Here is a 14,501-nt window from a genome sequence, read left to right as displayed (position 1 = left end):
CGTCAACTCATCACTTTTTTGAAGTGTCCCATCGATTGCAGCATTCTAACTACCTTTGACAATCCATCCTCATCGATCTCAACACTCCATCCTGCAATGACGAGTGAAGCCATGAGCAAAAACGGGACTAGTTGGTCAACCATTGTGATGAACAGTCTGAAAACCAAAAATTTTTCTCGTATGACGTGTTTGGTGAGATAATAACTACAATACTCGAGTACGTACAACCAGGTAGAGAATACATTCTACCACGGTCTATCTATATTGCATCTAATATAGGTTATGTACACATAGAACAAGATAAAGACCTAAGTATAATAATCACACAATAAGCATCTGAACCTGAAATTAGTGACTAGCATACGCGTCCTCAAATAATATAATTCCCATTAAACTTCACAGAGTAAATAATCCTCCTACTTCATCTGAAGAACAATAAAGACACTTAAGTTCATAGTCATCGACTTACAACAGTTATCAATTTTAATTAAGCAAATACAACATCGTAAAAGATACGATATTCAGGGCCAACAAAGAATCATACATGGCAGCCTTATTTGAAGCAGGCAAAGTGACCAAATACCTCCGGTACCAACGAGTGTATGCCATAGTTCCTATTTTCTCTGTCCTGAGCCGTTACTTCAGCTACCAGTCAGAGGCCTTTAGATGTGTAGTTGGAAAGATTGGCCCTGTCATGGGTAATTATTTCAACCCACTTTCTCTTCGCGGTCAACTAAGTCGTGAAGATTTGATATTTTACACCAACTTTAAGGATGACGCGCATACGAAGCAGGCGCTTGAATCTGAATTCACCTCTGAGAGTGTTCCAATATACAGGTGTACTGTATAAAGACAAGGCAGATGCCAATGACTATTGTCGGGCCACCTTGACCTTACCTGTCAGCGACGAGCGTGCCGTGCTTATCGAGAAACTCGCAGAATCGATGGGTAACCATGGCCCTGTTGTTCTCTAGATCAAACAGCGTTTGAACCATGGTTTTCTTGTTTTTTTTTTTTTTGTTCTTAGAAAATGTTGGACCGCCGTGTGAAAGATACTGAACCACAAAAACAAGATTTTCAGAGGATGCTCTACCTCGAAACTTAGGATATAACTGCCCGGACAGCTATAAGGGTGCTCAACCTATTTGCTATTACTGTTGTGCAGCTGGTCATGTAAAGAAAGACTGCCCTGCGCTGCAGAATATAATCCGCATTCGTTATGGTGGCACAGGTCACACAAGCGCAGTCGTAAAGTTCAAGATGAACTTCTTTCATCACCAGTTTGTAAATCTTACTCGATTTATGAATTATAGTGGGTTAAGTTAAGTAGTGAGACTATAAAAAGATATGGACTCTTTATTTCGAGTTGACATTTAGGTCCCTTTCATACTTTTTGAGATAAATGATTTGTTTAGAGAGATTGCATGTATGAGACCTTATGAGTAATATTAGGAGGATAGGAGAATACACGTAATGTAGTTTAGGTAAATTATTGTGTATATTTGGTCTAGGTGATTATTAAATACACCACACAGTTAGAGAGACGACTTTCGCGGATGGTCTTCAAGTATATGGAGATCTACCCACTTCTGATTCAAATCAAAACGATGGCTGATATGAACGAGAATATTAATTCTAACTCCATATCCTTCAACACACGACCAGCAGCAGATTGGAACAACGATCTTAAGATGATGGAGACTCCCACTGGCGGGCCTACCCCCCCGCTGCTCCTTTGAACGAGGTGTGGATGGTACTGCTTCATCTAAATATGCCCCTACAGAGATTAAATCATCAATGGTTGTCGACAATACCTCTACGAGTAAACCTACAACCATTTTACGTCGCTCATTCACTGCCTCTCTGTCTAGTGAATCGCCTGTCACTAGATCTGTTAAACGTTCTTCTGATCGTTTGAAACACACCTCTTCCAGCCGTCAAGACTTTACTACCACCAAAGCCACTACCTTAACCGCCCGTAAGGCTAATGATTAAAAAACCAGTGCGCGTCGTATCCTTAAATGTCCGTAGTATTTTTGAGGATGCTAATAAAAACACTCAAAGAATGTTTTCATCATATCTCAAATCCCCATCTGTTCAGATATTTTATAGTTTACAGGAAGTTTCAGCCTTCCATCTTCAAGATCACCTTCTTACAGAACAACAATGCAACTACTTTCAATCTTATTTCTTCTCAAAATGCTCAATGCTCTTCACCAAACATTTGTGCTATTGTATGCTTAAACGAGACCCTCACAATTCAAGATGCTACTGTTTCTCGAGATGAACGGTGTATCCGGGCTACGATATATAATCAAGTATTACAACAAGCTGAATGCTCTATACTCTCCCTGATACCTCGCGTTGTTTCTGCATGACTTTCTTGACCTTGAAATTTGCATAATAAGTTCCAAAGGTATACACAACTATAGAAGAAAAGCAGGTGCCACAGAAAGTTATTCTGATGCAGAGATCCGTTCTGATTTTGAGGCACCCCAAAGTAACCAAAGACAGGCAAAGCTGCAACGAGAAAATACTATGCCCGCGAACTACTAATGCAACATTATTAGAAAAAAAAAATAAATAAAATGAACAAATACAAAAGCAGAGAAGACGTACAAGTAAAAACTGTATGTATTCGCATTTGAGTAGATGTAAGAATGCATTTTTGCAGCAAAATAGTTTTATTTGCGCCATATTGCGTTCATGAACCTACTTAATGAATATTTCGTGTTTATGATCGCAACTGGGGTATTCTTTACTTCCGATCATCCACTGCAAAACGTAAAGATGACAACTACCGTGACAAAGATTACATTTTACTTTCTTTGCTGCCTTATTAACCACCTTCATCTGCGCTACACCCACCGTTGCTGATATATTTGATGATAACATATATGCACTTCTGGTGGGAAAGAACAGTTCGTTCTTTGTAATGGTTCAGCTAACGTTGCCGCATATTGTTTGCTTGACGGCTTTCACAGATGGTGGATGTTGCATTAAGCTCTGACTCCTCCTAAGCGAGATGAACTATATGGTTTTTTTCCTTAGGATGGGGGGACATGATTTTTATTTAATTGAGTTTGCACAATTTCCTTTATACATTATGAAAAAGAATAGTTGAGGGGGCCCATTTTCTCCAATTTATAATAAATGATTTCATATTATGCTCCAATCTTTGTGTGTGTGTGTGTGTGTGTGTGTGTGTTCCCATCCAAAATGAGGCATCTCCTTTTTCTTTTTTTATAGAGACGTTCCCCTTATCGTCGTCATGTCGTTCATGGTATTAACGACCAAGATGCTCCCTATTTCTTGTAAAAGAAAAACGGTTGACATACGAGTCGGATGGAGCTTACTCAACGCTTGATAAAGAGCAGGAAAAAAAAAAGGGGGGGGGGTGCATCCTTTTTTGTTTCCGGTAACATCAACAGATTACATTTCATGGAAACGGTATAAAGACACAGGAGTAAAGTCTGTATATCAGTCGACTTGCTGTGAGACGATACCATTCTCCTGAAATGCGGCCATGATATTAAAGGAAGGGAAATGGGGCCATCTATTTAAACTCGGAGCTTGCTCTTTCGTATCAAGACGCTTTAACATTTTTAACTTTCTTCACACCTCAAACTAAAGAAGATGAAAGCAATGCTAGCGGTCTATTTCACTATACTCACATTCACCAGCTATGCATACGCTGCAGTCATCGGTTTAACAAATAAGCATTTAGATGGAACCATCGTGGCCGCGGTGGATAGAGCCTCACGAAATCATCAACATGGTATTGGCGGCGATGCCCTTGCCGTCCTTGCAGACGCCAGTAAAACCTCTCTTATTTGATTAGCAAGTCATTTTTTCCCAAGTCCATTCAAGATGTCGGACACAGACGGAAGGGCATTTTCTTTTTGATACATCTAACAGCATTCGCCTTTAGAAAAAATAAGGATGCTATAAGCTCAACACATTGATTTTCCATTCGTTCGTCTAAACTCAAAACACGCTAATAAATCATTCCTATTGCACCCTTTCAGAAAAAAAAAAAAAAAAAACTGATAAAGAGGCAATACGTTAGATCCACGGAATCACTTAAAGAGTAGGTTTCGCATTCAGGAATTTTTTTGTCTGCCAGACGAGTATTTCATGATGATTCTCAGGCGCATGTCTCTGTTGAAGAGGGGCTGCTTTTAATAAGGGAAAGACCAATGGGACCGCTCACATCAAATGACACAATCTGTTTGATATTTCTCAAGAAAAAAAAAAAAACGAGACATTTTTTTGGTGCCTTCTGAGGGAAGAACAAGAAAAAAAAAAAAAAAAGCATTACAAAAAAGCACTCTTTCTAGATATAGATGACTTAAGGCTCTTAAGCATCGAATGGACGAAATGAAAGAATAGAAAGTTGCTGATGCTTTTTGCCTCTTTTGTTGTCCTAAATTTTCTTGTATTTCCGTTTTACTCTTTTTATCATGTCGTTTAATTTTTCTCAAAAGATAAAAAAAAAAGGTACCAAAAAAAAACAATGTCTTTTCAAAAGATGAAAAGCGACCTTTTTTTTTGCCTTTTTTGACATTTTGCAAACTATGAGTGGTCAAGTCTCATATGGTTTTACTCACGCTCTGAGCAATGTGTCGATCACGTCTTTTTTTTTTTTTCAAATAATTGTTTCGAAACGAAAAAAAGCGGCGGAATGAAGCCGTATTCTTCATTTATCCGCGCTCTACACCTCTCCGCGCTCTAGTGTCTTGTTATCTTTGGTAAGTGATTATTGATGATTTATACACGTTTACCAAACAACTTTTGATGTGTAACATAGTATTAAGGATCCAAACAAATATTTAGAGATGATAAGATGAATGATAGAACTTTAGGAAACATAGCAAAGATAACAAAAAAAGTATATAAATGTGTACCCTTTTTCTTATCTTTTTCTGTCAAAAATTCCCTCCCCCCCTTTTCTGCAACTCAAACCAGAAAATGACAAATCGCCTTTTTGTTTCCCTTGCCTTAAAAAAAGACACAATGGCAAAAGGAACAACGCAGAAATGTCCTTAAACATCTCTTACACCGATAGACTAAGCCTAACACATTTTTGCTGCTTGTTTTGTGTAGGTAAACGAGTCCGTGATCGCGGGTAATAAGACCGTGTTCGCGGGTTCTTTTTATCTGACAGTAACGAACAATGGGTTATGCCTTAATCTAGACCACCTTTACCGTTCACACAGAGGCATTGGGCAATGCTCCTTGGATCCCTCTTATTGCGTGATATTGCTGCTTGTTTCCTAAAATGGCATTGAACATGGCTATAAACACACCTTCTTTCGTCCGTCAGATAGCCATGTTCAAAGTGCTACTCAATGGCACAAATCACTCACATTCTCGCCGCTTGCCCCCCCTCACCGAGCATCCACGGCTCCCGAGTCTTTTTGCTTTAACTAAAGAACCTAATTGAATGATGCCTACGTAAAATGGGACGAGGCACATTCTGAGACAATGCTCATAAACTAAAATCCTTTTTGTTTTTTTATGCAATTTATTTTCTGTCTTTAGCATAAAATAGCTTGAATGGAAAAACGGGATCAGCCGAGTTTTTCAAAGAGAAACAAAAAAAAAAAAAAATCACAGGCGCGCGGTAGAAAGATTATATACCCTTTTTTTTTTTTAACCAAATTTTCATTGAAAATACAAAAGTTACAATGCCCTTTTTTTCAACGAATGATATGACAAAAAATAGTGTCTCTGCACACAGTAAAGAAGAGACAATAGTGCACATCATCAGATAAACATGTTTTTTCATTCTTTCAGAAATAGATGTACCGTATCATTTCGGTTATGAGAATAAGGCACAAATTTCTGTTTCTCTCAAAAGTCAATTTTCAAGATCCGTTTATGCGTCAACTGTAAAAAAAGAAAGAGTCATCGTTGAATGAACTGATGAGAACAGCATTTTTTTTTTTGCTGTTGTCTTTTACCTTGAAAACATGTAGTTTCTACAGAATTCACTTCATCATGGTATGAATGGCAATGAATATCTATAGAATGGTAATACATCGTTTCTTTTTTCCGTAAGTCGCTCAGGACGTGAGGTATTATGATGGATGAAGTGAGCTATCAGAAACATGTGCAGGTAGATCTCGATCTGAAAGAGAACGGGAACTGTTCATTCGCTGTGTTTTCTTCCCCAAATTTAACCTTTTTGAAACTCCTTTTTCATTTAATTTTTTGCTACAGCATTAGCCAGAGGAAAAGAACAGCAGTAAAAAAGACAGGTTTCCCTCTCCCATTTTAACAGCGACAGAAAAAAAAAAAAAAAAACCTATAAAAAAAGACCAGAAAAAGATAGAAAAACCCTTTCCCCCCCCTTCCCTCTATTTTCTCCCTTTTTCTTAATATTGCTTTTTTTCTTATCTCAATACTTTCGAAAAGCCCTTTTCTTTTCTCCTTTTTAAACCGTCTCAATTTGCCAAAATTTACGTATCAACTCAACCACCAACAGCATTGATGGCAGCTAACAACGCTTATTGGCAACCTTTCGCACCCACGGATTTGATGGACACCGCACCTAATTTGTTACTAACACAACCTACGGCTGCAACTTCACAGCATCTACCGCCTCATCCTCAAAATATACCGCCTCCTTCGTCTGCTCCACAGCCACAATCACAGCCTCATCCTCAACAGCCATGGAACAATGACTTTAATAGGAAAAAATGGAACCAGAACTTTGGCGAATTCGATATTAATGCAGCACAGACAACCAATCGATTTTTCCGTAAGTCATCATTGAGAGAGTGACCCTCTGCCTGCTAGCGCCTAATTCATTCTTCCCATTCTTCTTTTGTTGTAAAAAAAAAAAAAAAAGAAATGGAAGATTATCATAGTAATCATGATCCAAGTGAAGCTGATAGTCCAGGTAAAATACCAGAAAAAAAAAAAAACTCTCCTCGCCCACCAAAGAGAGGTCTTTTCCATCTAAGACCTACTTTTGTTGTTTTAGATAGTGGCAGTGGATCTTCCAATCATAGAAGAACTGAATCTTACCCCACACAAGAACCCACCACACTGTCTCAGGTAGAGGGATAATGACACATCAACGTCTCGACTGTTTCTTTTTTTTTATTTTTTCTAAACATATTTGTCGATTTTTAGGGTGACCAGAAACAAAGACGTAAAGAGCAAAATCGAGCAGCACAACGAGCATTCAGAGAACGAAAAGAAAGATACGTGAAAGAGTTGCAGTTAAAGATCAAAGAGATGGAAAAGAAGCACGGTGAAGAACTGAAACGTGTCAATGATGAAAACGAACGGCTCAAAGACCTAGTGAAAAAGATGGAAATTGAAATCTACACCTTGAAAGGTGCAGCTATGGCATTCAATATGTCTATCAATAAACTACGTGAAGCTGGTCTTGACGTCTCACACCCCGCTCCTCCTAACGCTTCCACAACAACGACGGTTCATACCCCCACGACCCCTCCTCATCAGCATCAGTTCACTAACCGTCGTCCATCTCCACCCGTGCCTCGCTCGTCCTCTGCTACCACCACCACCACCACATCGGCTTTGGATCAATTACTATCTGATTCTTCGTCTTCTGTCAGTACTCCGGTAGAGAGTGCTCAATCCTTACCTTTACGGCTGCAACAACGACAACAACAAAGAAACTCAAAAGGTCAAACCATGTTTACCGACGATGAATTAATGATGGGTGATAAGGAAGACAACAACGGCGCGGACGAGGAAGACAATGACAATTTTGTAGAACGAGACGCTTATCGATTCAAACAGCATCGTCCAGTGGATCCGAGCCTTCTTCCAACATCGTCAGCAGTCAAGATGATACCCTGTTCTCAAATTTGGGAACGACTATCACAGCATCCGAATTTTGATGAATTTGATCTCGACAAGCTTTGTGAAGAACTGAAAAAGAAGGCGAAATGCTCTGGTAATGGTCCTGTCATTCCAGAGTATGAGTTACAAGAAGTCTTGCGCAGAATGGATAATCGAATGATTTAAACCAGCAACACCCACGCCTACATTACAGAGATGATGTATAATATCTACCCTACACCCCCTCCTCCCTCGCCCTACAACGTATACAACACACCCACACCTACACCCCCCCCCCTTTTTTTTTAATGTTCATTTACTTTTATTTTTAGCATTTATTTTTATCCCTTTGTTTTATTGAACAATCAGTCCAAAAAGATTTACAACATGATAGCTTCCATCATTTCTTTTTCTTCTTCCTAAATAATACATTTTATTTTTCCCAAAAGTTATTTCCAATTGTACATAATCCTTTTTATTCTAAAAATACAAAAGAACATTTTTTTTTTTTTTTTCAACAAAGGCCCATGGTGGACATGCTCCCCTTTCCTTCTCCCCTTGACTTTTTCATTTTGTTATTGCGCGAGCCACGCTCTCTGCCTGTATGTTGTATATGTGTACAGCCAAAAAAACAAAGGAATGGCTGTGGTAAGCCCAAAAAGAAGAACAAACAAAAGAAAAAAAGAAGGATGTGTGATCAAATGACCCGCTAAAAAAAATCAACAGATAACTTCCCTTTTGCCAATCTCCTTTCTTTTTTGACGTGTATAGAATTCTTTGCTGCGATTTGCGCCTATTTTAACTGCATGAAATTTACGGAATAGCCAACTATGTAATGTTTATATGTACGAACGGACAATGAGGGATTTATAGCAATCCCTCATTGGAATAAATAAGAACCCTTTCTCTTTTTGCTTACTTTTTTTTTTCTTTCATCTTGACCTCGTTTGAATACCCCCCCCCCCCTTTATACCCTTCTTTCGTCCGAAACGTTTCGGTTCATCTTATCATACCCTTCTGTACATAGTCTGCCCTTGTCTTGTCCAAAAGAGGAGAGAGGAGGATGACGGAAGCCTATCATAAAAACAACCTTCTTCTTATGTATCAACACCCACCCCCACCCCCACATCCACATCCACATCCACATCCACGTCAACGCCAACGCCAACACCCAACCTCTTCCAGAGACCATCATGCCAAGCTGAAAAGACCACAAAGCTACACCTACTCTCCTTCAGAAAAACCCGTGTCTGTCGTTCAGAACAATGCTGCCGCCGCAGGTAGCGTACAGCGTCCAATCGCACGTGCTGCTTCCATGACGCCTACCTTTATGGAGAAAAGAAAAGATCAACAGCAGCAAGCACCACGCCATCGCCACAGCCACAATGATCGTCAGAGTAGTAGCGCTAGTCATAGTACGAGTACGGCTACCACGACGACGACCAGTAAAAGCAATGACGCCACTGAAGAGAACCAACAACAACAATACAACCACCAGTTTCGCAAAAGTACGAGTTATCTCCAACACGACCCAAACCTGCATCCTCCGTTTAAAAAGATAAGGCCAAGAAGTTTAATTTCTACACCTCTATCTGCATCGACAACAACAACAACAACAACCACGAGCCCAAGCGCGAGGATGTCAACCACCACAACGCCGACGACGATGAACCATCGACTTCGACCCACGCCATCACCACAAAACAACAACAGCAGCTCTTCTTATCGCAACAACATCCATCCCAAACGACGTAGTATGACAGCCATACCACCCTCGACCAGCAGTATGAAAAGGTCCCACAGTCCTCCTGCTCTACCTTCACCGCCTCTCCTTGCTACCACCAGTAGTGGTAGACGAGCGAGTACATCCATATTATCAGCCTCTACTTTAGCCACTTCTTCTCCTTTTCCTCTCTTCACCTCCTCCGTACCAGCTACTCCCCGTAAGACACCTATACCTACTACTACTACTACTACTACTACTACTACAACAACGCGTGCTACTGCTCCTGATGCTGCTGTCGTTCAAACCACCCCCCACACGAAATCAAAAACCCGGAAACGAAGGAATTCAGTCAACGTGCTCGACGATAATATGCCATTGGCTGTTTTAGCGTATAAAAAAGGCTATAGTCAAGTGCTCGTACAGTCCGATGGTGGTGGTGCTACTACCACGACGACGAACAGTGATATTCGTAGTAGTCCATGTATTTCGTCATCAGAAGAAGAAGAAGAAGAAAAGAGCAGTAAAATAGGTACAGATAAAAGCAACCGTCATCCTAGTAGTCATACCAGCAGTCGTCACTTCTTCGGACGTACTACGGCTGGTCGTAGTAAACGGAAACATCCTCATCCTCCTCCTTTACACGAAAAAAGAAAGGAACAGCAACCCCAACCACAACCTCAACCACAACCACCACAACAGCAAAAGCAAAAAAACACAACCTCCACGAAAAAAAAGACGGCAAAAAGTCGAATGACAAAGATTCTAAAGATGAAATGGGTATTCACCGTTTTCTTCAAAACAACCAACCACCGTAAAAATGCATATAAAGGATAGTCATCAGTAGCAGTGCTACTCCTAACTCGTCATTCTATATACAACTGAATAGAACAAAACCGTCGCTCTATGTATTATAATAAATAGTTCATAAGGTATCCTTTCAAGACCCCCCTTTACATGTCTTTCATGTCTTCAATTTCTTGACTTTCTTGTTGTGCTATCAAGTGAGCTCTTTGTCGAGCTTCAGGTAGCATGTAAAATTCTTGACATTTTTCAAAAATACGACCTGTGCCCTGAATCCATCCAAAAAATTCCCCAGCATGATGGCATAAGTTCCCTTTTCTATGACAAAACTGTGTACAATAGATGTCAACTTACTTTTGGAGGAACTGGAATAGGAAGGAATACGGTATACCATGGGCTAATCCAGCAAAACATGAGACATGAGTAAAACCGTCTCACTCCTTCTATGAAGAAAGTAAACTTACTATTGTTCACTGATATTAAAGAATCGCTTCAAATTTTGTAATGGGCCGAAATTATACATGTTGACAAATATTTCGCCTTGACTTTTGCATACACTCCTATCGTAATAATTGTTATAGAATTCTACGGTCGTTTGTGCCGTAAAGATCTACATCAAAACAGCATGGTCGCATTAGTTTTTTTTTCAAGTGCGGGAAACAACCGTTGGATCGATCCGAAAGGCCCTTTTACCAAATAATAATGCCAAATACACAAAGCACCAATCGCCAAGCCCATACAAATGGCAAGTATCACTGTGAAGGCGAATAACGGTCTAGGAAAATAGAACGGCCACTGCTAGAGCACGCAGCAATTTAGCTTTCCATCGTCAAAACACAAAAAGAGCAGCCCTTGTCTTTTTTTTACCTCAAGCTGATTAAAATCTAGACTCAACATAAAAGGTCTCCAACAGAAGCCCACATAATAAGCTGCTGCGAAAACTAAATGCGTCATGAACAAAACAAAGTAGCGATGGTTAAAATGCCCTACACAGTTGTGGATCCAAGGACCTAGGAACCCAACACACAAACCAAGTTAGTCAATCAAGCTGCGTTCACGTTTCATCGTCTTATTTTCTCTTCTCATGATAAAACAAATGAGCGTAAGTGGTCGGACTTACAGTGATGATCAAACTTCAATATACAAGTATTGCATACACTGCAATGATGGGCTCTTTCAGGCTTTGGTAGTTGACCTAGTTTTTTTGTCAAATAATCCCATTCTTAAGGAACCATTCCCCATTACTGCAAGTCAAACGATGGTAAGAAAAAAAGAGTCTTTACATTTTTTACAGGTTTGAGGAAATTGCGACTGTTCTTCCATTTCCAGTAGCATTGTCCGCGCTGACGTTTCCTGAAGATGCAAATATGAAAAACAGAGATAGTGTTTGTATACGTGAGTGTGCATGAGTGTGTGTTGTCATCATTCCATCGGCAACAGATCTGTTGACTCGAAACTGTGCCAATAAACGTAATGTTAAAAAGAAACCAACAAACTTTACTGTTCCATCATGTTTCATGTCATCGCTGGTGCTGGAAACATGGCTTAATCGACTGTAATCCCTCATATCACCGGGTGGTGTCACTATGGCCATATAATAGTGGAAATGCATTGAATAGATCACAAATGCCGTAAACAGGAGTGTAAACAGAGTGTATAATTTGACGAGGAACGAGGCATCAGTCCATGAATGATGATAAGGGAAGACAACTAGATAATAGCCTAAAACGCACATTTCTAGTAATACGATCGCAATGATAATAAAAGCAGGGCCAATGCCCCAAATGGCCCTATCTACAACTTTTGTCATGCAACTTTTGAACAATGACAAGAAAAGAAAAAAAAAAAAAAAAAAGAAAAATGGCGGCCATTCTTCATAAAGAAAAAGAAAAAAAAAAGTGTTCTAGTTAGATGAGTTTCCTTCTTTGGAATATCAGCCAAAATTGCTATTTTTTATTGTTTGATTCGATGATGGATTTTACCTATTGACAATTCAAGCTGAGAAGACAAGAGATTTTCTTTACTGGAATGATGCATTGTATCATTCTGAAAGATCCAACCTCAATATCTCTCGCCAGCAACTATCTAATGTCAGCCAAGTTGCATAGGTTATACTCTTTTTTTTTTTTTTTTTTTTTTTTTTTTTTTTTTTTTTTTTTCTTCCAGTTGCTCGAGGTGCTTTAAAGAGCGGCTATGATGGATGATGACAAAAGATAAAACAGAGATGGGGCGTAATTATATCAACATGCCTTTGAAGAAACACTAGGTGATTCGTTGGTACAGTTGTTTACTCTTGTTCTAGATGTAATAATTGACACCCAAGCATGAACATCGTCGCCTAGTCTCCCGCCAAGAGTCTATGCTCGATTCCGTCTGATTCGTTGTTAGCTTTCCGTTAATTGAGTGTAACATGGCTTATAATTAGCTCAAGCACCTTTTAAGAAAGAGGTAGAGGAGTTGCAACAAAGGAAATAAAAATAAAGCTATAAAAAGCCCAATCTTTCTCTTGTCCTTCCTCAAGACACATATTCTTGTGTCTAACAGAAATTCAACATGTACTTTTTAAAGCATTCTTCTGTAATTTCCGGTCTAACGATCGTAGCTGCGGCTGCTATGCTTGGAAATGCAGCACCAGTGGATGACACAGCATCATCATCCACACCTCTTACAACTATACAAAGTCAAAATGATTTTTGTTTATTCCTTCCTCCTCAGCCAGGATTGGAAGTCGCTGTGAATGAGAATAACGGGATTCCATTCTGTACAAAGCAAGACCTTGTGCCCAATGCAAAAGAATTCCCTGAAGGTTGGATGATCCAATATCGAAAGACTATTCACCCTTTTTGTTTTACTGACAGTTTCTTCTTTCTCTTCAGGGTTTATCACAACGGCTCACTATTTAAAGTCCAATTCTTATGTACAGATCACAGGCTTCTTTGATAGAGATAAATATCAACTTCGAGCCAACGATGGCGGTGGACAATATGATAATCATGCCAAGGGAAAGCCTGTAGGCGCCCAATGTAAAGATTACAAGTATTTTGTCAGCATGATTGAACCTGATATTGACAGATTCTGTATTCGTTGCTGCCAGGAAGAGGTAAATTCATTCGCTCTATCCCTAAACTCGTTTCTTTTTTTTCTGATCCCAAACCCACGACTTATGTAGAGCGACTGCAATACAGGCAGATCTGGTTACGGTTGTCTTCGTATTATCGATGGTGATTACACACAAGATAACAACTTTGTCAGCTCCAGCAATACAACAGATAATGACAGTACAGAAGCAGCGCCCTCTCATATGAATACGGATATGAACAGCGTCCTTGCCGACTTGGACAATCTTCCTGCGTCCTCTTCAGCAGTATCTTCGCCAGAGACGAGCCATGCTACTACTAGCGATGACACCAATGATACTGTTTCTGCATCAGCGAACAACGTGAATGGGGCTATTGCCTCTGAGATCCAAAAACTCCAAGAATCCAACCAGAATGGCTCTCTTACTGTCGATCAAGTCCAGACTGAGTGGAACGCTTTTTCCTCTCGATTAGCATCACAATATCCTGAAGTAGCAATTCAAATTAATGAATTAAATGCAATTGCATCAGGATTAACGACTTTGGACCAATGGCAGGCCTTTTTTGATTTGATTTCCAAGAAAATCATTCAACTTCAACAACAACAACAACAACAACAACAGCAGCAGCAGCCAGGTAGCCAAGACCAAAACTCTAACAATACTCCTTCTGCCAATGATATTCCTACTAGTGATGCTAGTACTACCACAACACCAACTGAATCCAGCGAGCCTAGTGGCTCATTAACTGGTACTAATACAAATGAGGACCTGGATTGGTTACTAAACCAGCGTAATAGCCATGAAAACCAAGCTACTTGGTAGTCTCGTTTGTTTTTTTGTAATATCTCCTCTCTACTTTTTGTCATTTAATAAAGTTATAATAACTTATAGATCATGTAACCCCAATATGGCACGTATTGTTCTTTCTATTTAATTGTATGACATTGATACTCCTATTCTCATGTATGTGTATGTATTAGTTCAAAAATGTGCTGTAATAATGGAATGCAAAATCTTATAAACAAAAGAAAAAAAAAAAAAAAGAAATTAAGAAAGATTATCTAAATACAT

General features: G+C 39.5%; 4 protein-coding genes across 4 annotated transcripts; 3 read left to right on the top strand and 1 right to left on the bottom strand.

Annotated features, from left to right (window-relative positions):
• Positions 1-6,484: 6,484 nt before the first annotated feature.
• On the top strand, positions 6,485-8,181 carry BDF20DRAFT_426240 (uncharacterized protein). The gene is made up of 4 exons (XM_053075423.1): positions 6,485-6,710; positions 6,866-6,907; positions 6,992-7,065; positions 7,144-8,181. The coding sequence occupies exons 1-4, from the start codon at positions 6,686-6,688 to the stop codon at positions 8,008-8,010; spliced, it is 1,008 nt and encodes a 335-aa protein (XP_052936974.1). The 5' UTR covers positions 6,485-6,685; the 3' UTR covers positions 8,011-8,181.
• Positions 8,182-8,435: 254 nt separating this feature from the next.
• BDF20DRAFT_426394 (uncharacterized protein) lies at positions 8,436-10,466 on the top strand. Its single transcript, XM_053075424.1, has 3 exons — positions 8,436-8,472; positions 8,551-8,656; positions 8,852-10,466. The coding sequence occupies exon 3, from the start codon at positions 8,888-8,890 to the stop codon at positions 10,382-10,384; it is 1,497 nt and encodes a 498-aa protein (XP_052936973.1). The 5' UTR covers positions 8,436-8,472; positions 8,551-8,656; positions 8,852-8,887; the 3' UTR covers positions 10,385-10,466.
• A 34-nt stretch (positions 10,467-10,500) lies between these two features.
• BDF20DRAFT_818079 (uncharacterized protein) lies at positions 10,501-11,945 on the bottom strand (the record flags this gene model as incomplete). The annotated part of the gene is made up of 7 exons (XM_053077320.1): positions 10,501-10,620; positions 10,706-10,748; positions 10,816-10,961; positions 11,045-11,149; positions 11,219-11,292; positions 11,635-11,704; positions 11,892-11,945. 7 exons carry the CDS (start codon positions 11,943-11,945, stop codon positions 10,501-10,503), a joined length of 612 nt encoding a protein of 203 aa, XP_052936972.1.
• Positions 11,946-12,769: 824 nt separating this feature from the next.
• BDF20DRAFT_862997 (uncharacterized protein) lies at positions 12,770-14,485 on the top strand. Its single transcript, XM_053080642.1, has 3 exons — positions 12,770-13,157; positions 13,228-13,451; positions 13,521-14,485. The coding sequence occupies exons 1-3, from the start codon at positions 12,905-12,907 to the stop codon at positions 14,250-14,252; spliced, it is 1,209 nt and encodes a 402-aa protein (XP_052936971.1). The 5' UTR covers positions 12,770-12,904; the 3' UTR covers positions 14,253-14,485.
• The last annotated feature ends 16 nt before the right edge of the window (positions 14,486-14,501 follow it).

This window comes from Mycotypha africana (genome assembly GCF_025528875.1).
Source record: "Mycotypha africana strain NRRL 2978 chromosome Unknown BDF20scaffold_4, whole genome shotgun sequence".
Classification (NCBI taxonomy): domain Eukaryota; kingdom Fungi; phylum Mucoromycota; class Mucoromycetes; order Mucorales; family Mycotyphaceae; genus Mycotypha; species Mycotypha africana.
The sequence above is the reverse complement of the archived record's forward strand: the minus strand, read 5'-3'. Positions and strand labels throughout refer to the sequence as shown.

Bases quoted from the DNA above. Each gene is read 5' to 3' on its own strand.
- BDF20DRAFT_426240 (XM_053075423.1), top strand. From the start codon at position 6,686: ATGACTTTAATAGGAAAAAATGGAA. The intron at 6,908-6,991 runs GTAAAATACCAG...TTGTTGTTTTAG, and splicing joins AAGTGAAGCTGATAGTCCAG to ATAGTGGCAGTGGATCTTCC. The intron at 7,066-7,143 runs GTAGAGGGATAA...GTCGATTTTTAG, and splicing joins AACCCACCACACTGTCTCAG to GGTGACCAGAAACAAAGACG.
- BDF20DRAFT_862997 (XM_053080642.1), top strand. From the start codon at position 12,905: ATGTACTTTTTAAAGCATTCTTCTGTAATTTCCGGTCTAACGATCGTA. The intron at 13,158-13,227 runs GTTGGATGATCC...CTTTCTCTTCAG, and splicing joins TGCAAAAGAATTCCCTGAAG to GGTTTATCACAACGGCTCAC. The intron at 13,452-13,520 runs GTAAATTCATTC...CGACTTATGTAG, and splicing joins TTCGTTGCTGCCAGGAAGAG to AGCGACTGCAATACAGGCAG.
- BDF20DRAFT_426394 (XM_053075424.1), top strand. From the start codon at position 8,888: ATGACGGAAGCCTATCATAAAAACAACCTTCTTCTTATGTATCAACAC.